The 26,658-nt window shown below is 30.5% G+C and overlaps 1 protein-coding gene across 1 annotated transcript; it reads right to left on the minus strand.

Annotated features, from left to right (window-relative positions):
• Positions 1 to 1,210: 1,210 nt before the first annotated feature.
• LOC143228910 (protein ILRUN-like) lies at positions 1,211 to 26,658 on the minus strand. The gene is made up of 6 exons (XM_076460356.1): positions 26,095 to 26,658; positions 15,587 to 15,741; positions 11,619 to 11,816; positions 8,236 to 8,388; positions 5,774 to 5,928; positions 1,211 to 3,999 (listed from the first exon to the last, which is right to left on the minus strand). The coding sequence occupies exons 1-6, from the start codon at positions 26,247 to 26,249 to the stop codon at positions 3,907 to 3,909; spliced, it is 909 nt and encodes a 302-aa protein (XP_076316471.1). The 5' UTR covers positions 26,250 to 26,658; the 3' UTR covers positions 1,211 to 3,906.

A 26,658-nucleotide genomic window follows, 5' to 3' on the forward strand; every position in this document is an offset into this window, starting at 1 on the left:
CAGATTAACCTTTAGATGTTTAACCCTGTGCACAAACATTGCTTCAAGAAGAACGCTGCTCTCAAAATAGTGTATGTTTTTATTAGCTGAGTCCATCAAAACCCCTGATTTTAGTGTTGTAAATCTGTAGACTTTCTGCTGTACTAGCAGGGGGCTCTCAAAGTAATGACAGAACAAATGTGAAGTACCTTTTCCATAGCTGTACTTGTCTTTTATCTTCGACTCGTAATCCGAGGGTCGCGGGTTTGAATCGTAGTCTCACCCAACATGGTTGCCCTTTCAGCCGTGGGGGCATTATAATGTGACGGTCAATCCCACTATTCGTTGGTAAAAGAGTAGCCAAAGAGTTGGCAGTGGGTGGTGATGACTAGCTGCCTTCCCTCTAGTCTTACACTGCTAAATTAGGGACAGATAGCCCTTGAGTAGCTTTGCACAAAATTCAAAACAAACAATGTTTATCAAGTACCATATTTCCAAAAGTTTCTACTTTTACAAGTTAAAATCACTTTTTTCTTTTATGAAAAACTTAAGAATTTTTAAAGCACTAATGTGCTTGCAGTGACTTGAAAAATTGACAAGAGTTTGTAGTGATGTATTTAGACATGCACATATTGTTATTACATGTTTCCAAGTCTGCTACTGATGCAGCTTAAAGCACACACTAATCTTAGTTGGTGTAAAAAAAGTTGATTTCAAGAAATCTTTTGGTGAAAAGAACTAAATAACAATTCTGGTTTCCAAACTATTATATTTAGAAAAGTAATTTTGTTATCATATTGTAACAATTCATGACTTTATAAAGTAAACATGGTAACTTAATGTTTCATATGTCACTTAATTGTCATTTTCATAATTCATTTCAATAACTCCAGTTAAGAAAATATTCATTTCCAACTGTTTATGATCATTTATTATTACAATGAAGAATCAGTTTAATTCAACCCCACTTAGAGCTACATTGTGCATTTAACACCTCCTAAAGCCTACTCTTTTCATAGCTCAGTGTGCTAGAAGCCTGAAAGTTTCATATTTCAATGTTATATTCTGCGAGTTAAATATCCGAGTTCAAGTAGTGTTCTAGTGGTATATATGGTTCACTTAAAGATTCCCATATAGTTTTTTCATCACGTCTTTAAAAGCATTAATAGGTTAAGGGTACATGAAATTGTTTCTAAAACAATTTGTTTGGAGAAATAAATAATTACAAAACTTTTGAAATGTGGTAAGAGAAAAGTAATTTTGACAGTTTTTATTACTTAACATTTAAGAATTCCTGAAATTGCTAAGAACAGAATGCTAAACACTGAAATGTTAGAAAAGATTCTCAGCATAAGCAAACAGACAAAAGTACACAAAATCAAAGTTTAGCAGCTGCATAACAATACATTCCAATAACTTATAACTATTCAAAAATATATTCAATTGGTAGTTTTCACCATTCAAAAAGATTTGTTAATATATAACTTTCTGACAGTCTACTGATGAAGTCTCTAGTAGTTGATATGTGAAACATTAGTTTTAAGCATTCAAATCATAAAACAGCCTCAAGTGTATACATCAAAATGAAATTAAACTAAAAAATGTCATATTTTGATAAGCATTGAGTTCAACAAAAGAATAACAATAAATACGAGAAACGGCAATCACTCATCAACAGAAGGGGCGTAATGTTAGTCACGTATATTAACCGCTGGTAGTTAATAGGTTCTGAGAAAAGCTTTTTCACCTCGGCTTGCAATGAAGAATATTAATTATCAGTAAAATTTGAAACTGCTCAAGTTGATACAAAGCTTGATCTCTCAATACTTTTTTTAGCAAATCAGTAGAGATCTTTAAAAAAAAGTGCTTTTATTTTTATAACTTACTTTCAGTAGAGATCTCTGCCGAATTTATCACTTGTATCAAGCCTTTTGTTCCTTGTCATACAGGAACTTGTTTTTATTAACCAATGGTTAAGTTAATGAACTATTTTCATCACAGATGGTACTGTTGAAAAACATTATGTTAATACCTTCTTTTATCTTTAGAAATACTCAATGGTACAGTGCTTCATCATAGTCTAATATATTTAGCAAAGGATCGAAAAAAGGACAATTTCTCTTAGATGCAGGAAACAAGTTTTACGAGACAGAACTACCCATAGATGTAACAACACAGGTTCTTTTCACTCTTTATCCACAAATATTTACTACAGTATAAGAGACAATACTACACTGAAAATCTGAAAGTTCTAGTTAAGACTTTTATTAATATATTGCAATATTTGCTGAAATTATCACCTTGTGTTTGGTAAATTAACATAAGCTTAAAGCTGCTGACATCTGTTATTTCTGTGGGTTATATCATTTGATGATACTAAGAAAGAAAAGCAGAATGAGAGTGAATACTGGTTATTGAAACAAGTGCTGGAAAACATTGGATTTTGATATCAATGCTAACTGCAACTTAAACTCTGGTAGCAGCAATTATAAACATACAGAATCAATTTCCTTAAGCAAGTGATCTGATAATATGTATAGACTATCTTAGAATGAAATCAGCATCACCAACTAGTTGAAAATTCATTGCTTTGAAATATATATTTTCCAAGATTTTGAAGAAAAAATGAGGCATACCACATGTTTAGTTTTCTTTTGTTAATGAAGATAGAAATTCAGGAATATTGTCACTAAAATAGTCTATAGTAGGAATTTGGTATGTAGACACTATACTATAAATCAATTATTTAAAAACTGTAAATTCAAGAGACAAATCTATATATTCAAGTAACGAAATATTTGTACATCTTACTAGTAAATATACTGTTGTAACTAAATGAAAATTTTAACCACTTTCTGATATAACTGCAGACTAGTTCTCAAAGTAAACATCTTCAAGCGATAAATAGTTGTTTTAAAAAGCTTGGACGATTCAAGTGCTACCATATAAAATAAGCAAGAATCTGTTCGTAAATAACTAATGAACAGTACATGATTTGAAAATTATTCTAAACAGCTATCAATGTAGACATACATCTAAGGATTACATTAATTTTATGATTCCACTTTGAGCTACATCTAATTAATCTCATACATTCCCCCCCTCACTACAAGAGTGAAATTTCATCATTTTGACAGATATAAATAAAAAATTCGTACTTTGACGTTACGTCAAACAGGTGATGATTTAATAGCATGTTTCTGTTTCTCAAAAAAAATCGTCCCCCAAATTTCATGTGACTATTTTACTCACATATACTCCAAACTAGTGACTGAATCTTTTCTCATGATCCTTTTTTATTAAATCCATTCACAAACATAATTATCGAGGTACGAGATCATTCAAGAGCCTCACTTTCAATGCATAAAACTATTTTAAAATAAAACTGTTTTTTAGATTTTACAGTTCAAAATCACAGCAAAACTATAAACATACATAAAACATAAGTGAGTGTTGGAGTAAAGCATATGTTACACATTATAAAACATGTATTTGAAGATTCACAATTTATTTAGTAATTTCCTCACACACAAGAAAAACCATTCTGCAAGTTTATAGTATCTGCATTTCACTGAAAATAATTCATTAGCTGTCTGTTTCTGTCTCTAAGGGAATTTTTTACATATATATACAGTCCTTACAACCCTATTTATGTCACGTACTGTCACCAGTTATTAAATTTTTATGTTTTCAAGTTATGAATGAATATCAACTGTATTCCTCACGAGTATCAACTGTTTTCCTCATATGTGTATAAACAACATATATATACTGTAACCTCATAGTTTAAGAGACATAAAACAAAAAATGAGCAGACAGAAAAGAATTAAGTGTGCTGTCAAAATCTGTCAACTTCTGTTTAGGAAGTTTAAAACACACCCATACACAAATAAAACAATGACAATCATAAAATAGTTTTAAATAACTCTATAACATCATATCTTCTGAACCACTTTCACTGCTGCTTTGTTTCTGAGATGATGGTAAGGAAGAAGACAGTTGGGGTATTGTGGACGATGTCTGAAAGCAAAAATGTATTATGGTTATTTTCCAGGTTTTAGATATATTTCACCTGCCACTAAAACATTAAACATTCAATTCAAATAGAAGACTATATTTAATTATTTAGAAAGCTGAGTGTTTCTTTCAAAAACACAAACATAATATAGAAGAGGAAAAACATTTAAGTCAGTATGCCATTAAAAAAACAAAAAGAAAGTACAATGTATTTTTGGCATAAGATTTTAACTAAATATTTTAGGACAGACATGCAAATACACATATACACATACAAAAATACTTTTTAACCTGTTGACTGCCAAGTATTTCAGCTGCTACAGCAGCTCCTAAGCTGTTTTTTTTTCAGCAAAATTGAGTAATTTTTAAAACAAAGGAAATAAGCAACAAATACTATTTTTTTTCTAAACTAAACTTATAGTAGTACACAAAATGAAGAAATACATACAAAACATGAAACAATAACTCATCCATGGCACTGTGTTACCGATCGGCTTGGACAAGTTATCTCATCTACGGCACTGAACAGGTTAATCTCTCTTCTATTTTAGTACAGAATAAACACATGTATTCTCATAAAAATAAAACCTTTCTTCTTATTCTACAGTTACAATGAAATGTCTTAAAAATGGTTAAATAGAAAATTATAATTCATGTCTTAAGACTGATCAGTCTTCATCAGCCCGTTTCAAAGCTTTTTCTAGAATACTTCAGTGAAAGTCTTCACAAAGGACATTGAATTAAAAAATATGTGCCTTTTTGTCTTCTAAGTCCTGCATCAACAGATTGCAATTCTGTTCTCAAATAGGTAGTTTAAATTTTAAAATATTTAATGTGAGATATTTCGTTTTTATTATTGTCATCAACATACTCAAAACCAATGTTGCTAGAAGTCTAATTTAACATTTACCCCACTAAGACAGGCTACCTTTCAAAACAGAGATTAACATCAATACATTGAGAAAACAAAAAATTGTGCCTGTCAATAATTACAACATTACATTGCTTCAGTTTAATCTTATAAATATTCTTTGCTGGCTACAACCACATTTAAGAGAAAAGTGCAACATTGTTAGTATTGTTTTATAAACAAGCATGATTTTATATCATTCATCACAAAATTATTCATGATGTCAGAAAACATGCAAGTTCAAATCATCTTAATATAAAACAATAAAAACCTCACAACCCTCACAGAGTTAATGTTTTTACCATTTGAAAATAAAAGATACATATTTAAAAATATTTTTAAAATAAACCTTCCCTAATTTTAAATTTAATATACACTACACTCCTCTCTGATTTGTATAAAATAAAATATGTGCAAGTTCAACAAAATATACACAAATCTTTCAACATATAAAAGTTTTAAAATGTTTATTTAACTATTTCTAAGTACTTAAAAAATGGAAACACATCCTGTATTCAAATAAATAATAAATATTATTTTTAAATACACTTCAGGTGACTTTTTATTTCATTGAAAATATCTGTTATTGTATTTCAGTCTTTTAAGCAAATCTCTACTGAGATGCTGAATACTTTCCTAACCTAATGTGCTATAGTGTCAGCAGTAGAGGTTATCATTAAATATATAATCCCAGTTTTTTATGGTTAATAGTAACTTCTCAAAGGCAAAATACTGTGAAACTAAACATATTTGCACCACACTATTAACATCATGGTACTGGTACGTACAAGAAATCTAATTTCTAAAAACAGTACCTTACGGTAGTTAACAGTGTGGTAGGCATCATTTTAAAGAATGCATGCTTACCTCAAATAATGGCCTTCTAACAGGAGATGATGGGAGACTATTAGAGCAAGTGTACATGAACCTTGATGGAGATACTGAGCTAGGAGAACTACAAGAATATCCATTGACAGTTTGAGGGAAGACTCCTCCCTCTTGTTGGGGGTGTTGTGGTGAGGCTGAAATGTGAATATACATAAAAATATACATTACAGTTCAAGACAAAAATAAACTGGTGTAATGCAAGATACATAGTTTTATACCGATAAACTACATGCTGTAACAATTAATACATATCAAAAGCCTGTTACTCAAACAATTAGCAGTAACATCAGGTTATGAAAACAGACTGTATATGATTGAAAGCAACTGTAAAATGTTTTATATTTGATAGTCAGACAGCTAAACGATATATTCTCTATCCATTCCTTATAAACATATTTTACAGAATTTTTTAACACCAAAACTGAAATTGAATGAGTGAAAATATGTTTTCCTACAAGGAGTAAAACTTTAATGAATGTTCCAAATATTAAACATTAATACACTGCTGTCACTAACTCATTACACAATATCTCTATACAAATAACTGTAAACAAAAACAACTAAAATTAGTAATGGATAGACAACCAAATTAACCCTATTTTAGACTTTAAATTTACGTACCTTTCAACAGATTACAAATATGTTTTTATAAAGGAATTTCAAACAACAACATTATTAAATTATTAGAACTGGCCAAGTAGTTCAACTACCTTGGAACATCAATTAGTGTGACAACTTATAAAAATAAACAACTAATCAAAATGCTACCATTATGATATCTTTAATAAAAAACAAACAAACTTATGGCAAGTTAATATTTTCTGACACTTGTTCACCCACAATACTATTGATTTTTGAGTAACTTCCTGATTTAACTGTGTTTGTCAGCAATTACTAAACATGGAACAATAACATTCTAAAAACATGTAACAATATTAAGTCATTAGCCTAAGTTCACAAATAGGACTCATTTAACTTCAAATAACTATCTAAACAGGACAGCACTGTGAAAAGGAAACAAAATCATGTCTATAAGCATGTGTCACTTAAACCCTACCAAGTATAATATAATTTTATGCATTTGATTTATTGTTTTCTCAGCATGTTTCTATTGTTTCTTCTAGCCTCTACTGAATGTTATGAACATCTTTCTAAACTCAATCTGTATCAACAACTTGTCTAAAACCTTAGTTTTTTTTTTCCCATCAAGTTGTTAATTTTTGTAGGTTTGTCACAATAATTTTGGAACTGCAAAGATAGCTCAAAATTTCTGTAATTAAACATTAGTTTCCATATTATTGTGACTTTGGTACTTATAATAACTTGGTTTCCATCTTATGAATCACTGTAATTTTTGCAAAGTGATATAGTGACATTACTAGGACTGATGTCAAAAGTTGTAAGATTTTTTAAGATGGGCATGGACTTGTTTTTACAGAATTATAAATTATCTAAAACATATTGTCATGACAATGTTTACTAGTTTCATTATATGAAGTCTAAAGACAATTATTTTTAATGTAGGATTAATTTATTTAGTTTTAGTTGAATAACCCATGGAACTGTATCAATTATACTTTCAAACTATTACTGGTTTTATACTATGTTACATAGATTATACATTTTTATCTACAATAGTTTAGGATTCAAAAAGTAAATTAATGCTAAATTCTGTTGAACTAAAAGACATCTATCACATTAAATACCACAAACTTTGTACTTATAGAAATAACATGCAAAATATTCCCGTTTTATTTTAAAATATAACGGTCTTAGTTCACTACAGAAACTAAGCTCCTGATAAAGGTGGAAAGCTGAAACACTGAACAAACAAAAAAACTTCAAACAATTCTCTGGAATTCCCGATTGTTTCATTTATTCATAACAAAAGTAATTCAATAAGATTACACACTTTATTATATATTTCTGTTACAAAGTGTGAAACCAATTCATGAACTTTGTTTTTTTGGGCCAAAGGATATCTTAATATTCATTTAAAAATATATGCTGACTGTTATATACACTAATGTGACATAATACACTTAAATTTTATGTAAGTTTAAGCTATACCTCAAAGCCTTTATTTCTCTTGCTTTGTATCTCAGAAACTGTTATATTAATGACTCTTTCATAAGACTAATAAGTGTAACCTTAGGCTACATTTAGCCGTATCACTATCTTAGATACAATATTAACACAACTGAATGTTACATAAAACTATGTTTATTAGTCTTCTACAAAGAAGTTGAGAGAGGAAAAAAACCCTATAAAACTAACAAGCTTGTGCATGGGAACTTTATCACAAACTTAGCTATTATAAAATAATTAACTGTTCCAGAAAGTTACATGAAGAATGGCAGCTCCTTCTAATAGTTGTTTACTACAAAACAATGAAAAGCTTTAACAGTCAGAACTGATCAGACAAACTTATGGATACATACTGCTGAATGGATACTTCCTTTCAGTTGTTGCAAAAGGATTAGTGGGGATAGGGGCACTACGTGGAGGTTGACCTAGTTGGTGAAAAGCATCCATTTGTTGAGTTACACCGAGAAGTCCGCCTTCTGCCACTGTGACTATTACCCAAATTACTTCTGTGAAGGAAACAGTAAAACTGACCATAGTAAATATTTCTTAAAGCAAGGTTATTTTTAAGTACTAAGCTTTAAACACAAGTAAAACTACAACCCTTTTTTGAACAAATTTTAAAGTGCTTAATGAGAGGTGTTTTTACTTGTTACACAAAATAAACATTTTGCAAGCTCAACACTATTCACGGAATGAATTCCTATCTTTAAAAGCTGTATAAAAATCCTACACATAATCAAGATCTGAAACTGACAATAACATCTCAATATTGAGCAAATTAATGAGTGATTAGAAGTTCTAGTAGATTAAAACAACATGGATATTTCAGTTTATTTGAAATAAATTAGTTTTAATGTGTTCATTCTCATGTAGAAAACAAGTAATTATTTATTATATCATAAGACCAACTAAAATAAAACAATTTTTAAAACAAAAACTAAACAAGAAAAAACACCTCCCTAAAAGTATGCAGTATGACAAACATTACTCCAATATTATGTAATAGGCATCTTGAATAAATGAAAGAAATTCATGAAGAAAACATAGCATTAGTAAGTGGCTTACATAAATCACACTATGTAACAAAATTTTTACTTTTTCTTGTTCCTGGACAGAAAGTGTTATTTCCCATTTGCTTATGCCTAAAGTACAAATACATGTAAATCTTGATTCATATGTTGTTTTATTCAGACCTTATGTAAATGAAAATGTGCAAATTTGCCCATTTTTACATAGAAAATAGGTTAATTTCTAAATTTCATTATCCAGTACTTTTACAACACAAGTAATTAAGAAATAACACATTCTATCCAGGAACAAAATTTGTGCACCATTATAAAACTGTTGCCTAATAATATTTTCACTGTATTAAAATACAATATTTTTTCTGCTTATTTGTTTAAAAAAAATATCTCAAATCATGTGTAGGTATGTTAAAAGAAATAACTAAAGCATAAATGACATTTATTTCTTGTGCTCTAAACAGCACATGAAAAGAACATGAACTCAAACAAACAAAAGAATGATATTTTTCTGTTACTCTGGAGTTTCTGAGGCTTCTCATATTTTATATAGTCAGCAAAGTAATTCAAATTATAATAACTGATAAACGATATTTAAAAACACACAGAATCAACAAAAAAATGATCAGAAAAGAAATGTAATAACCTGTGTACTTTCAAACATAAGTGGCATTTTTATCTATTTAACCACTTTAAAGTTTTATCCCCAAGATGTCAGTTTTTGGTTTTGACTGATATGGACGTTCACACTTACTAACTACTTGTATCATGTATTCCATGGTCATACACTTTATAACTCCATCAAACTATGCCATATCAATAAAGCTAGATTAATTTAATTTTTGTACACTTGAAAATTGTTAAAATGTTGGATTTGTTTTTTTTATATAGCACTGCAAATACCATACTACACATTTTTCTAATTATACACTAAAGATAAACATTTTTAACTCCTCTGACATGCCAGACTTTATAAACAGAACATAATATTTAGTTATTGGTCACTAACACTCATTTGTACTAATGTGCTAGATGTTTATTTGTGAATTTTGTTTTACAGAAAACTGAAGTAACTTATAGCAGCATGTATTATTAAGGGAAAAAATCATACCTTATGGTCTCAACAAATTTAAATAGGGAACAATGAGTGTTTTGAAGATAATGTATTAAAACAGGAAACAGTGAGCGTTGTTTTGAAGACAATGTATTAAAATAGGGAACAGTGAGTGTTGTTTTGAAGATAATGTATTAAAATAGGGAACAGTGAGCGTTGTTTTGAAGACAATGTATTAAAATAGGAAACAGTGAGCATTGTTTTGAAGATAATGTATTAAAATAGGGAACAGTGAGTGTTGTTTTGAAGATAATGTATTAAAATAGGGAACAGTGAGTGTTGTTTTGAAGATAATGTATTAAAATAGGGAACAGTGAGTGTTTTGAAGATAATGTATTAAAATAGGGAACAGTGAGTGTTTTGAAGATAATGTATTAAAATGAGTGTTTTGGAACAGTGAGTGCGTTGTTTTGAAGATAATGTATTAAAATAGGGAACAGTGAGCGTTGTTTTGAAGATAATGTATTAAAATTGAACAGTTTTGAAGATAATGTATTAAAATAGGGAACAGTGAGTGTTTTGAAGATAATGTATTAAAATAGGGAACAGTGAGCGTTGTTTTGAAGATAATGTATTAAAATAGGGAACAGTGAGCGTTGTTTTGAAGATAATGTATTCAGGGAACAGTGAGCGTTGTTTTGAAGATAGGGAGGAACAGTGAGCGTTGTTTTGAAGACAATGTATTAAAATAGGGAACAGTGAGTGTTGTTTTGAAGACAATGTATTAAAATAGGGAACAGTGAGCGTTGTTTTGAAGACAATGTATTAAAATAGGAAACAGAGAGTGTTTTGAAGATAATGTATTAAAATAGGGAACAGTGAGTGTTTTGAAGATAATGTATTAAAATAGGGAACAGTGAGTGTTTTGAAGATAATGTATTAAAATAGGGAACAGTGAGTGTTTTGAAGATAATGTATTAAAATAGGGAACAGTGAGCGTTGTTTTGAAGATAATGTATTAAAATAGGGAACAGTGAGTGTTTTGAAGATAATGTATTAAAATAGGGAACAGTGAGTGTTTTGAAGATAATGTATTAAAATAGGGAACAGTGAGCGTTGTTTTGAAGATAATGTATTAAAATAGGGAACAGTGAGTTGTTTTGAAGATAATGTATTAAAAGAATGCCATGATCATTGTTTGTAAAAGGGTAAAAATAAAAATCCCTGAACTCTAGAGATAAAAACTAGTACTAACCCCTTTATATACTACCCAATTATAAATTAACATACACCTCTGGATTTCTTGTAAAATAATGTACATTCCTTCAGGTTTCCGTAAAGATAAAATAAGCATTGGATATGATTTCTATAAAACACCATACCATTTCCATTGTCACTGAATCAGAGTTTGCTTGTTAAAAAACATTTTTTAAGTAATACATGTATTTGATAAGGTCATGCTAATGTATTGATATTAGTTATTTAAAAATTACAGGTTAAAAGTCTACACATACTCGACTAGCAACAAAACATTTCTGAAAATGCAAGTCTAGCAAACTATGTACAACATTACGAGAAGTCACATGTGAAAATAATGGAAATGCAAAAGAAATTTCTAAAAATTAGACCAATTTTGAATAAAATAATAATCACAGCTTACCTCCAAAGTACTGTCCAGTTGCTGTACTCATCCTCCACTGGCCTTGGTATATACCTGGCCGGTCTGGACTTAGCATCTCTATAGAAACATCAGCTGCTTCTTTAGGCTTCAGTGGTTCAACTAAAACTCGATCTTCACAACCAAGACGATGACCATTAGTAAACCTCAGACAACAGCCTGGAGGCCACTGATCATCTCCTGAAAAACCAAAATGATATTTATCATGTAATGTTGGTTACCTAATATCAGAAGATATGCTGCATGTTAGATTTGACTTTTGAGAAGAATAAATTCATGTTTTTGTTGCAGACAAAGACAAAAAGGATAAAGTTAACATGAAATTACAATTTTGTGCAGTGTCATTTTCATGCTGCAGAACTTTAATAATAGTTTAACGATCAATGGTATCAGTTTCTACATCAGTGAAACACATAATGAGCTTCTCCAGATTCAGCATAGTAGTTAAGTCAAACAATAAAGTCTTAAGTTATTTCAATACATATAATGCAAAATCTGTCACTTTGGATTTAGCTCATTTACACACACCTACCTTCACCCCTGAAAGAAACTTCATTACAAGTTTAACACTGTAACAAATATACAACATTCTGATAAAATACCTGATGATGACAAAACCTAGTTAAAATATACATTTGTCACAACATTAAACTTACACAGATTTCATATGTTGAAAGTGGTAGTTTTGGCTTTCCACAATTATAACAGTTACCTCTTCCTGATATATTTTATAGTTCTTATGTCATATAGTCCTAGACCTTTATCTTCAGTTCCTAGCAATATGCCTCTGTTGGTCAATTCTGTAATTGGATTTGGTAGTATCATGGTTGGGGTAATCCATGAAGGTTCTTGAGTAATAGGTGGTACAACAGTAGTGGTAATATGTGCAGATCAAACAAGTTCCCATTCAATGGTAAATGGAGTATTTCCAGCTGAACTTTGCCTCATAAATTCAACTAATTCCAGTCTTTCTGATACCTCATTAGTTGAGTTTCTTTGACTAAGCTAAATTCTACTGAGTAGTAGTATTTCTGGTTGGAAATCATAAGGCAATGCAAAAAATAGGCATGGCCAGTTTAGTCCCTGCAGTTAATAATTCACTTTTCAGTTTACTTATTCTGTTGGTGGTGTTCTTTTTCTGTTTCATCTGTGGTTTGTCTGTTTTTTTGTATTTCTTGTCAATACAGCATTTCCATGCCTGTTCATTCCTAGTGTTGTAATATCTCTACACACTTCCAATAGTTTCATTGAGCTAATCCTTGATCAGATTAATTTTTATTATCAGCTGTTGTTTAAAAGAGTACACCTCTTTCTTCTAAGCTTCTGTCTCTCTATTCCTGCTGTCACTTTAATTTCTGTCTCTTTTTACCTTGACCTCATTTTATTTTTGTGTCAATTTCTCCATGACCTTTTTTTTTTATTTTTCTGCATCATTCCTTCAAATCTTGCCTTAATAACTTCATCATCTTGCATAATCCTTGACTCTTGCTGCTTGACCTTATGGCCACCATCTTCAACAGTTGAGATTATATTTTCATCAAGATAATATCCACTTCTTCTTCAATAGTTCTTTTAAATTGTATGGTAAAAAACATTCAGCATGACATCATCAAAACCAGTAGCTAGTTCTACCTAACAAACAAATTATGATGTTGAAAAAATAAAAATATAGCCTAAAAATGTGTTGTTTGATCAGTTGGTTACTCTCCCTGTTAATAACAATTTTGACAGTAAAACCAACAATATATTATGATGTACAGCCAAGTGATACATTTAGGTTACTCCTAAATCTATGTATGCTAACAATATAAAATGATCTTTATACTAAAATATTATCATCAAAAATAAGAAAGATATATGTGAAGTAAACATTCTAACCCATGCTGTTAAAGAATATTACATTAAAGAAAGAGTATAGTATGATCCGTGATGACGAGAAAACCCACTTGTAGAGAAAAATATATATGTAAAAAATGGCTGGTATGGGTAGAGAAAGAACTACGTAAAGGAGTAAACAACGTTTCAACCTTCTTCAATCGTCAGGTTCCCAAACAAAGAAAGAGGTAACTGACCACATGTCTGAAGGCAGTTGTGTAGAGAGCATGCTTAGATGTTTGATTATATTTATTAATATAGGTATAAAGGTGTTACTTTATATTGGTTTATTTTGGGCTTGAGTTGTTGTATATGTAAGGCTTCTTTAATTTTGCATTTGTTTATGTTTGTTTCTTCACTTAGTATTTGAGTGTTTTCTATGGTTATGTTGTGTTTATTTGACTGGCAGTGTTCGAAAACGTGTGAAGGTGACTTTTTGTGTTCTTTGAATCTGGTTTTCATTTTTCTATTTGTTTCTCCAATATAGAAGTTGTGGCAGTTATCACATTGTATTTTATAAATAATGTTGGTGTTGTGTTTGTCAGTGTAGTTATTACATAGTATAGACCTTAGTTTTGTGCCTGGTTTTTGAATAAAGTTGGTATTAACTGGAATGTCATATTTTGTTACTAGTTTTTGCCAAATGTTGGTTAATTTTCTGCTGATGTTGGGAATATATGGTATGCAGCAGTATATGGTTTCATGATTTTTTAATTCGTGGGATATATTTACTTTTGTTAGTTGATTTTGCTTTTTATCTAGGTGTGTGTGTATAATGTTTTCTATAGTTTGTAGAGAAAACTTATTGATGTTGATGAAGTGTTGTTTTATTTTGTCTAATTCGTCGTTAATTTTATCTGGTGAGCATAGTTTTATGGCTGTGTTTATTTGGTTTCTTAGTATGTTGAGTTTTGTTCTGTTACATGTGCTGAATCCCAAGGAATGTATAGTCCAGTATGAGTGATTTTCCAGTGGATTTGGGTTTTAAATTATGCATCGGTTCTTGTAATTTTGAGATCAAGAAATGATATTTGATTGCTTTCTTCCTGTCCACATGTGAAGTTAATGTTAAGATGTATAGAGTTAATGTGATTGAAAAAATTAAATGCGTGTTCTGCAGATGTGAATCCTGCAATCATGTCATCTACTTATCTGTACCAGTATAGCTTAATATCTTGTTTTTACATCCACCATTATTGAAATGTTGTTCGCTCCTCTATATAAAAAATTTTCTCAACCCATACCAGCCATTTTTACATGTATAGAGTATAGTATAACTTACTTATGGAATAACTAAAGACTAAATGTTAGCTTATAACCATATGTTATGGTTAAATTTAATCATTAATGAACTCACTGGATTTGTCTTTCAACATTTACATCTTAAATGTAATTTTAACCTGTTCAGTGCCTTAGACGAGATAACTCGTCCAAGCCGATCAGTGACACAGTGCCATGGACAAGTTATTTCGTTCTCATTAATACCTAACTTCAACACTAGGCATCAGCAGCATGAATGCATTTGACCTACTTACAAATTGTTTCACTTTCGATCCAAAATGGCGTCAAGATAAAAATTACAAAATGAAGAAGCTTTAGAGTTGTATTTTGAACTTGATTCAGAGTTGCCATAGCAGCAGAAATACTTGGCAGTGAACAGGTTAAAGAAACTTACTGTGGTCTTTTGTTTTTCACAAATCTTGTAAGTCAGAAATTAATAATACTTTCATTCAAATTGTCTTTCCCTTTTATTAAAGACCAGTGACCTTAACCTGCATAATACAAAGCTCTATGTAATACTACAAGGTGTGCAAAGAGTAATTACTAACTTTAACAATTCTCATAATATTTAATGCAGATTTTGCATACGTGTACCACAAATAAACTTTGTTAATAAGATGAACAATTTTCTTCAATATTCTAACACATTTTCATGCTTTATGAGATATTCATTGTAGTGGCAAAATTCTCCTTAAACAAATACAGGAATTGGTCTGACAGTATATTTTATATGCAAATAAATTTAAATTTCTATTGGTAATATAAACATCTGTACATTCAAAAGTGTGTGTTACCTGGGTTTTGGATTCTCCAAGTTTTCACAAATCTAGTATTGGGTGGAACAGCTTCTCCTTCCCCTATGGTTACATCTTTCACAAATGACATGGAAGGAAGCTTATCTAGAGGTGCTTCAAAGTCAAAGTAAGAACACACAGCTGCCTGCAGATTCCTACAAAATTAATCAGGATAGTATAGAAACTGAAATTAGATTTTATTTCACATATCTTTACAAGGCTCATTCTCTATAGAATGCTAGATCATAAAAATATATACAGAAAATAAAGCTGCTTATCAAGGTAAGTATTAAAGCAATAGTAGTTCATTTTTTGAGTACAGTATGGAATACATGAACCTATTTCAAACAAAAAGCAATCTATATATTTTCAAAGCAGTTTGGTAGTTTTAAATTTAAAGTGCACTTCAGTCAGAAACTTTGTTGTATTTTCTCCATACCAGATTTACATTTTTTAAACAAGGATAAAGGAAAATATTGACTCATAGTGATACAATGTTTCATTATAAGATTTAAAAATACAAATAAAGATTCACCAAGTTACTAAAGTTTAATGAATTTAACTTTTTATTCTATAATAAACATTTTAAACTTCTGCTTACGACATATAAACATCTAATACAGACAAGTTTTGTCCTTGCACACCAACCCTTTATTTTTCAGAAAAGCATTGATTTTCCCCACTTAAAATGTAAATTGCTGCTGACAGCAATTTTATAATTCAATCAACTTGTTCAAAAATAAAACTTTTAACTGGAGCCTGGCCCATCTTTTCCAAAACTTAACCTTGTCTCTTCTTGTCTTCAGAACACAGCACAAATAAATAATGACACCTTGACCCTATTAATCTTATAGATATCCTTATAACTTTTATATATAATCACTTCTTATCCTTCTTTCTGCAAGAGAAAACTAACCGAGAACTTAATCTATCCCTGGGAAAAAGTCCTTTTATCCCCAAAATCATGATTATATCTGCAGAATTCTTTGTTAGGTAATAAAGATACATTCTAGAGATAATGGTAATTATTTTATTTACATTTAACAGAAATGTCTAGAAAAAAAACCCTTAAGTTTGTATAAATGTCAAGAATGATAATATCCAAGCAGATCTACTAATAACCTTTTCCAATAATTATTCTTTCTTAAACAAAACCAAAACCATACATCTATTCAAAGTGAGGCTTAACTAGCAATTTATATGGAGAAATAACTTCCATTATTGACTTGTAATCATCATTGTCTATAAATAAACCCTCAAGGTCTATCAGCCATATTAGTAGCAACACAGCACATCCCAATAGCTTGAAAAACATACCTACCACTTTTACAACATCCTATTCTCCGGTCATCCGATTGAATGGGACTACCATGTATATTAAACAAATACCATGGTCCAAGTCATGATAAACCACATTCATTACCTTACTTACTACCACTAAGGGTCATTTATCCAGTACTTTTCTAACTTAACAAGTGATTCAAGCCATTGCATACTATTTTTAAATTCTCAATACAGGTAGAGATACCTAACAGTTTAAATGGTATCAAAAAACTTTATTACTTTACTAATACCATTAATGTACATAAAACAAGGGCCAAAGCATTGACTGCTGAGACACTCCACAAGTAACAAGAGTATAGTTTCAATGGGTTTTATTAACAATATTCTTTTGTTGTTTCTCATACAATCACCCTACAACTGAATTAGCTAATCTTTCCCAGTACCTTCTAATGCAATCTTCTCAGTTAACTTCTTGTGTGGCACTTCATCAAAAGCTTTGCAACTAAGCAAGCCAAATCCACATACTTTCCAACATCCAGATAAGCACAACTTTTCAAAAGTTATTAAAGAAAGATCTCTCTTCAGTGAATCCAAGCTGGCTATTTCTTGTAATTTCATATTTCAGTAAATTATTTTGCAAAGCTTTTTACATCAGATTTTTGAGAATATTTTTAGTATATAAAAAAGCTTAACTGGCTTATAATTTTTGGCTTGGCAACTCTTATTAACCACTTTAGAAAACAAGCATCAACCTAATGTCTACTTACCTATCTAATATCAGAGACTTGCATATCTCATCTTTGTCATTTTCTTAAAAGTGAGAAAAAATGTTGTTGCTAGTGCTTTATCTATTTTTGATATCTCACTATTATACTTACCACCAATGAATTCATATTACTCAATTTAGGTCAATTTCACACAATCTAGCTCAGAACTTTAAATGCAATATCTTATTTCTCCACCATCATTATTGCTGATCTTATTTATCAGTAAAATTTACCACTGCACATGTGATAAACATGTCATTAAACTACTGAAAGTTACTCAGTAAAATTTACTACTGTACGTGTGACAAACATGTGTCACTAAACCACTGAAAGTTACTCAGTAAAATTTACTACTGTACGTGTGACAAACATGTGTCACTAAACCACTGAAAGTTACTCAGTAAAATTTACCACTGTACGTGTGACAAACGTGTCACTACACCACTGAAAGTTACTCAGTAAAATTTACCACTGTACGTGTGACAAACGTGTCACTAAACCACTGAAAGTTACTCAGTAAAATTTACCACTGTACGTGTGACAAACGTGTCACTACACCACTGAAAGTTAGTAAAATTTACCACTGTACGTGTGACAAACGTGTCACTAAACCACTGAAAGTTACTCAGTAAAATTTACCACTGTACATGTGACAAACATGTGTCACTAAACCACTGAAAGTTACTCAGTAAAATTTACCACTGTACATGTGACAAACATGTGTTACTAAACCACTGAAAGTTACTCAGTAAAATTTACCACTGTACGTGTGACAAACGTGTCACTACACCACTAAAACTTAGTAAAATTTACCACTGTACATGTGACAAACGTGTCACTAAACCACTGAAAGTTACACCAGTTATTTTTTTTTACTTTTAATGTTGTTAATTCCCTTAACTGATGTAATTAATTCAATGATAGGACAACTTAATTTTATTTTTACACTAATAATTACTGCTTTCACGATCGTGGTCTACTGCAAAAATGTGCCAATGACAACTCATTCAGCTAGTCAAATAAGTTGTAACATCCAATCAGTTATCATAACTGACCAATAAGTTTTTCTTTTATAAAAATAACACTGCATGATCAAGGAGCATGAGATGTTAGTTCTTTCATAAACAACTAATGAAATAATGAGTTTAATTACCATAAGCATTGAAATTATAAATACAAAATGACAGAAATGAAAATCAAGGTCTCTGTTTTGGACAATGAATTTAAATAGTAATATGACTTATTACACTGTTATTTGAAACAAATCAGTAAATATTTTGATGTGCATAACGGACTTTCCTCAGCTGCTGACTATTTGCATGTCATGTTTGGATCACACTCTAGTTTTTGATATCACATTATCTACCCCCCTTCCCCAATCTGTGACTATAAATTAAAAATAAGCACTAAACTAAACAAAGAAAGTGGAAGATTTATTAAACTCAGTGCATTAAAAATTGGGGAGAAAAATGTTATTGGATATTTCTGTTTATATTAAAATATCAACACTACTTTTCTGTAGCTCTACATGAAATGACATCCAATCCATATGTACAACGTACTGCACCAATCACAGAGATCTATTAAATCAGCTTCTACAAAAAAAAAAAAAAAGAAATGTTTCTTAATCATACCTTATTCAGTAAGTCTTAAACAGTTTCTTGTAAATAAATTACACATTTAATACATCTAAATACTGAACAAACAGCTTACACATCCCATAAAACATGGAAAAAGCAAATAAAATAACAAGAAATATGAATGTACTAATGTACAAACTGCAAATATACTTTTAATGTACATGTAGTTAAGCATTTATCTATAATATTTTTAAGTGTTTAGCACAACTTTAGTAAACATAATTTCATCTGCATAACCAAACCTTTCACTTTGATTATATCAAATAATTTGTGTTATTCACAAATAATCTACCTTAATACTTTTTAAATGTTTAGCACAACTTCAGTAAACATAATTTCATCTGCATAACCAAGCCTTTCACTTTGATTATATCAAATAATTTGTATTATTCACAAATAAGTTTTGGTTAATATTTTTGAAATGTTTAGCACAACTTCAGTAAACATAATTACATCAGAATAACCAAGCTTTTCACTTTGCTTATATCAAATAATTTGTATTATTTGCTGACAATAAGATCAAACATTTGGAAGACTTGTATGAATTACTACAACAATAATCTTGTAATATGAGGAGTAATTTTATTTGTACCACAATAACCATTTAATTAACATATTAAAAATAATTTTTATGCATTGGCTTCTATTCTTCCAATTAGATGTCAACTGGAACTATACTTGTAGAGCTGAACAATTAACTCAATTAGTCAACATAATCTATTTGTGCCCCAACAAATAATCAGTCAATTTAAATTATGACCACACTGACTATCATCAAGAAAACCAACTGATCATAGTTAGTGTTTCCAATATTACTATTTTCAATTAATCCAACAATTCATGGTTAATGAGTCACATGATTAAACAATTAGCAAATTCCACTCATCACTCAGCTCTACATATAATTGTTCCGTTAATCTGAAGTACTTATGGCACATAGAAATAAATTAATAATAGTATAAAATGGATCATGCTGATGGCTTTAGTAGTGTGAATAAAAAATAAAAAAGTGTAAAGCAATGCACACAGACAAATCAAACTCTTGGTCCATAACTGAAACCATAATATGATGTAAGCAAACTAAATTTGTTCGACTACATGCAGTCTTTATTCTGCACTTCTGGGACAGATAATACTGGTTGTGCGTAACTGCCCTTTTGCATAATTCACACTGCTGGGCAAAATCAAGGCAGAATTGGCTACCTTACTTTCCTTTAAGAGTTAAATGAACAAGAGTTAAGTGGCATTAAAGAAGCAGTTATTATTATTAATTATTAAGTACCAGTAATGAGTTCAGAGGTTAATCCACTACTCCTAAAAACACTGAAAAGCATAAATAATTGGGCAAATAATAACATTAGGATTTTAGGTACCAATATTTTTAATTGTACACTGGTAACACTTGTTTCTTTTTTTTCTTCTTCACAGCCTTACCATGACTCTTGTCTGTTTGGGTTTTCATATTTACAATATAGCAAACTTCCTAGCATTCTAACTAAATTATAAAAATATTTCACAATAATCAAAGGACCAACATATCTGATATACAGTTTATATGTTCTGTAAATTTATTCACAGTTGAATTTTTCTACAAACTTGTATACATAACATTTATTCCTTATTTTAAACAAATCCATTATTTTTCAATTTTGGTTGAATTAAAAATACTTTGCATGATGTTTCAGTTCATATTTTAAAAGTTAACTGTAAACTTTATATAAACAAAATATAATGTTTCCAGTTAATCAACACTAATAATAGCACAGAGGAAATTTAACTCATCTTTGGCTGAAATTAAACAGGTCTAGATATAGCCAGTTCAAATTTTTGCAATGTAAGATGTAAAAATGGCACTTTTTTTCCTTAAGATAAAAGCTATAGAAGCAGGGGTTCTCTAATACTCCACTAAAAAAACATGAGAGAGAAAGAAATCTTAATAAGGAAGAACAACACAAAAATATCTGAACCAAACAAGAAACATCACATATCCATAAGCTTCCATGCTGATAGCCTGTGCACTGGGCTACCAGGACTAATCTCAGCAAACACTAATTAACTGTGAGGACAGACACACCTAGTATCGTTTTTTCCATGTGAGGTATGGCCTGGAAGAGAAAAAGATACACACTCTGCCAAAGCAATTTTATGGAAAACCCCATCTTAACAGCAGACATGGAGTAAGAAAAGATGTCTTTAATACTGAATCCCATAACTGCCTTATAGTTTGATATTTTATAAAATACTTCCCTGTGAGGCATCAACAGCCACTTAACAGGTTCCATCATTTATAGTTTACATATGTAGTTACGTCATAAAAGTGACAACATTGTTGGTAAAGAAAAATACAAAACAATAACTAGATAATCAATACTCATCTCACTGGAGAATGACAAATGGAAAGAGGAAATCACTGTAGGATGTAACTAATAAGCAACAAATATGCCAGAGGTTGTCTGCATAACAGAATGCCATATGTCCAACGGACTTCACCAGTGAAAAGTGAGAGAAGTATTGGAATGACAAACATGATGGGAGATTATCTGATAAAGTTGACAGGTATTCTCTTTCCCACAAGAATAAACAAACAAAATGTCAACCCCTATAACAAACCTCCCTGCAACAAAAACAGTACAGAAAAGGCTGAACCTAGTTACAGTTATGAGTACCAGAAATAACAGCATTTGAGTGATGCTAGGATATTTTAGGGCAAATAAAGCTATACTAAATACACATTTATCTTTATGACAAAGGCATTTGAATGCATTGTGTATTTTCAAAGAAAAAACAAACTTATCAATCTGACCTTAAAAATCAAATCAGAAGAACATCAGGAATTTTTTTTAGATTGGACAACTATTGACATCTGATACAGAGGTCAATCACAGGCTTATAGGCTGATATTCAGCCAAAATAACTACATAATTCAAACAATAAATGTCACAGATAAGATTACCTGATCCTTGTCAGGAAGATGGAACTAAATGCTAAGCAGACATGGAGACAAATTTTAGAAAAAACACTTTTTGAAAGATAGGGCAGACTCAGCTGAAGTAAAAGAAACAAAAGATAGGGTATTCTGGATCTGAGGTGAAAACAGAAACAACCACCTAGTGCAGAATGGCAGTGATAACACTGACTATCAGTGTGCTTCCAGTCATCATTAAAGTATTTGATGACTCCTGCCCAAGAGTTTCAGAACATCAAGAAAAGTAAGAAATGTTGAAATATAAATGGATAATCCTAGTGATCCATGAAACCATTTTTTTTTTACTGTTTTTGTTTTAAAACTAAAGATTAGCTTGATATAATGACAATAAAGAAGCTTAGGTTGTTGGACTAATGATAACATTGAAGAATATTTAATGAATCGTACAGCTGGTTAAACAGAAGTCTTAAAAGTAACCTAATCACAAACAGCAGGACATATGTCCCACAATTACAAATCTGATTACAAAACAAAATCAAACTGAAGATAATTCAAGTGAAAGCTATAACTGCAAATTTTAAAACTTACCTTTCTTGTAATAAAAATTCAAAATAATATATGTAGAAATGTCATTAATGTTTACAAAAACATGCATCTGAACAAAGCAGTGCCAATGAAAGAATGAGTCTTTGTTCAAAGGCTAGTGTTTATGGGGACTGTTGCTTTCCTACTGATAAAGATCAATAGTTTAATGATAATTGCATCATAGGCTGTCTCAGGAAGAATAATTGTACATGTAGGAGTGGGAGCTTCATTTAAGGTTTGTGGCATGTGCAAACATTGTCATATCAGAGGTGTGAGATAGCACTTGTTCACTGAGCAGATGTGAGTAAATGTTTCTCAAGCCAAAGCTGGTTACAAACGGAATTCATTCAAACTGGATTAATGTCACAAAATGGAGTACCTTAAGGCTCACTGTAATGACTTTTACTCTTTTTGACTTACATTAATAACAGATGAAGTAACTATCAATAAATTGTTCATATTTGATGATAAAAATTTTTGGCTTTACCAGATGTGATGAGGATGCTTTATTTTATAAAATGATTTATGTCATTTTGTAAGTTGGAAAAATAAACTGCAGGACTTTTCATTATAATAAATGATAGTTATTTCATGTAGATTTTCATTATTCAAACTATGAATAGACTTTTGATAGGAATAATTTCAACAGTGATATTTTAGTTGATGTATCTTAAGCTAACCAGATGATCCATTAAGCCTATAAAAATGGTAAGTCAAATAGAATTTTAAGTTGCATTTACAAAATACTGAAAATATGTCTACCAAAGTTATAATTTCATTGCACAGGCCACTGGTTACACCTCACTTGGAGTGTTGTGTTCAGTCTGTGGTTATCTTACAAAAAAAGGCTCATGGGAAGTCTGTTAGAATGATAATTGTGATAAAAAATTGCTAAATAAAGACAAGATAAAAATCTCTGAAACTTTCTCTTAACATGCTGGCTCTAACATGACCCACCAGTGGGTCATGATAGTATTCCAGTAAGACCTGTATGACCCACCAGTGAGTCATGTTCTATTTTCTTTTTAAAGGGCCACTTGTTAGATGGGACACAATGGCTACACATACACTCTTCCTAAAAAAAAAAGTAACTGTAATATGACCAGTGGGACCCTCAAAAGTATCAACAAAATAGACATGGGAGCCAATGTGCAAAAGGAGTCAGAAAAGATCTGACTGGAGTGTTTAAGATTGTTCAGTAAATTGATAGTGTTGATGAATAATCTTCTTCACACATAGTGAGAATGGTTCAACTATGGTACACACATATTTTGATGGTGTATGAGCCATCTATAGTTAAGACGGCTTAATTTTTTTAACAGAGTGGTTGACATTTGGAACAGATTGCCTTCACGTGTGATAGATGCAATTAATTTATGAGAGTTTACGGGAATGCTTATTAAATATTATAATGATAAGGGATGGCTACAAGTATTTCATCTTCACTTTAATGTTTAGCCTAGTGGATTGGACAGCTGAGCTGGACCGACAGATTCTGTATGTTCTTAAATTATATGCAACATAATACAAATGGGCAAATACCTGGACTTTATTTTTTTGTTGTTGTGTTAAAATGTTATTGTAGTGAACTAATTAAAGCTATGGTAAAAATACTACCTGTTATTCTCAAATAAACTGACCATATATTCCACACGAAGAAAGTTAATAAATTGCCTATTTCAAAACAAATACATATGTGAGGGTGTTTGTGAAATCATCCCAGTTATTGAAACACATTTTATCAGTACAAAATGTAACTATTCTGTAACAGAGTTGCTCAATGATGACAATTTTCTAACAAAAAGATAACCAATATAAACTCTTGAACCAATTAAAAGAAAAATTAAGTTTATTAACAGACATGCCACCACCGTTTGACCACTGGCAATAAAAACCATAATTATTTCATGAATAAAATAAGAGACAATACAACTGTTATTTGTGTTTTAGTTTATTTTACTTAAGAGGACCCACTGCGTAAAGCACTCATCTTCGAGACTGATGAGCTACATTTGAACTGCAAACAGAACTAGAAATTTTTTCCTGAACATTTTGAGCAGTAATTGCAATACATTTATGACACTGACAATCAAGTTCTGCTATTTGTGATAAAGTATAGTCCAAGAATTGCTGATGGGTGCTGCCTGACATTTAGTGAGTAGTGCTAAATAAGATACGGTAGTTAATAGACAAAGTGGTTTTTGCAATAATGGTAAATAAATTAATGAGAATAAAAAAATTATCACCATTTTTGACTGGAAATAAAAGACACCAATTCATTTAAAACAATTAAAGGAGAAATGCTTCCTCGCTCAGAGATTCAAATGGCTTTATAAAAATGCAAAGCTACACTAAAATGGTAGCTATTAAATAAAACTGCAAATATGAGTCATCCAGTAGAAAATATTTTTAAAAGTTTTTCCTTCAAGAGGTTTTTGAAAAGTAACTGAAGGTGTTAGAGAGGAAAAAATATTCCAAACTAAAAGACTAATTATTCCACTGGAGGTGTTCTGTAAATATAATTTTCCAAACACAAAAAATGCATTCAAACTGTTTTTCCTGTACAATTTATAGATAGACACAAGTGTTAGTGAAAGAGGGAGACTGTTTCCTTGGTAATAATATGTATGCAATCATTTCTTAATTAGTGGTTAGTTTTTGGAATGGATTACCTCCAGATATAGTAGATGAAATAGATTTGCAGGAGGCTTGATAAATATTAAAATTAAAAGCCTAGCTGAAGGAATTAAATTGTTTTTGTGAAGTAATATGTTTCTACCTTCTGTTTAATTTTTAACAATGTTAATTAACATATTATCATACATTAGGTGTTATATTTTTTCCCTTCTAAATAAACAAACACACAACCTTTTCTGAACGTCCTTCTTTTATATGTTTATTAAACATTATACCCTTTCTAGAGAATTTTTACTTTATCACAACTAAACTCACTTTGTGTTTTTTAGAAAATAATCCATCTTCTAGCATTTATTCAAATTAATGTTTTAATATGATACTGCTTTTTTAATTAGCCTAAATTTTTACACTTTAACATTAACAGTGTAATAAGGCACAGTGTTACTGTTAGGTCTCTCATTTTCATTCTTACAAACAAATCCTATTATTAGCGCTCTAGCTAATAATAGCTTCAATTTTACTCCACTTATAGAAAGACTGCCCTACGTTATAATTTTTGTTGTTGTACTTTCAAAACGTACAATTCACGAACAGTCGCCACTATGATCCTAGACTATATTTTCAATGGCAGAAAACCACAGAAATAATGAAAACATCATATCTGCTTACCAATTATTCATATCCAAGAAGAAAGCACACCCTGCAGGATTGAGCTGATTTCCTAACAATTTTTGAAGCTGAGAAATCAAAATATCTCGGTCAGTTGTACCCATGCAACTGAACTGTTGCAATAAATTTGCATCTAAATCACTGTCAATGTCCATAACGCTTTTTTTTTTACCTCTGACTGTACTACAAACACAATGAGAATCACTCAAAATCACACACTTTAAAATTAAAGCTGTATTTATAAATCTACTGTTAACTTCGCTTCAATAACATTAACACGATTTTCCTCCATTTTCGAGCGTCTGCTCTGTAGATGATGTCATACGTGTCTTTCGTACAGAATGATGGGTAAAATAATGCGCAATTTTTATAGACATACAAAAACAAAGTTGCTTTATTTTTCAGTAAATATAATCACATGATATATTAAAAATAGCTTCGTCTTATTATCAGGAATATGAATTTGATAATTTATACACCACTGATTCAAATAACTTTACATAAAATCATTACAGAATTATATAACTAAGTCAAAGTGAAAAGAACTTTGGAACAGTCCTCTTC

The sequence above is a fragment of the Tachypleus tridentatus genome, chromosome 10, assembly GCF_004210375.1.
Source record: "Tachypleus tridentatus isolate NWPU-2018 chromosome 10, ASM421037v1, whole genome shotgun sequence".
NCBI lineage: Eukaryota > Metazoa > Arthropoda > Merostomata > Xiphosura > Limulidae > Tachypleus > Tachypleus tridentatus.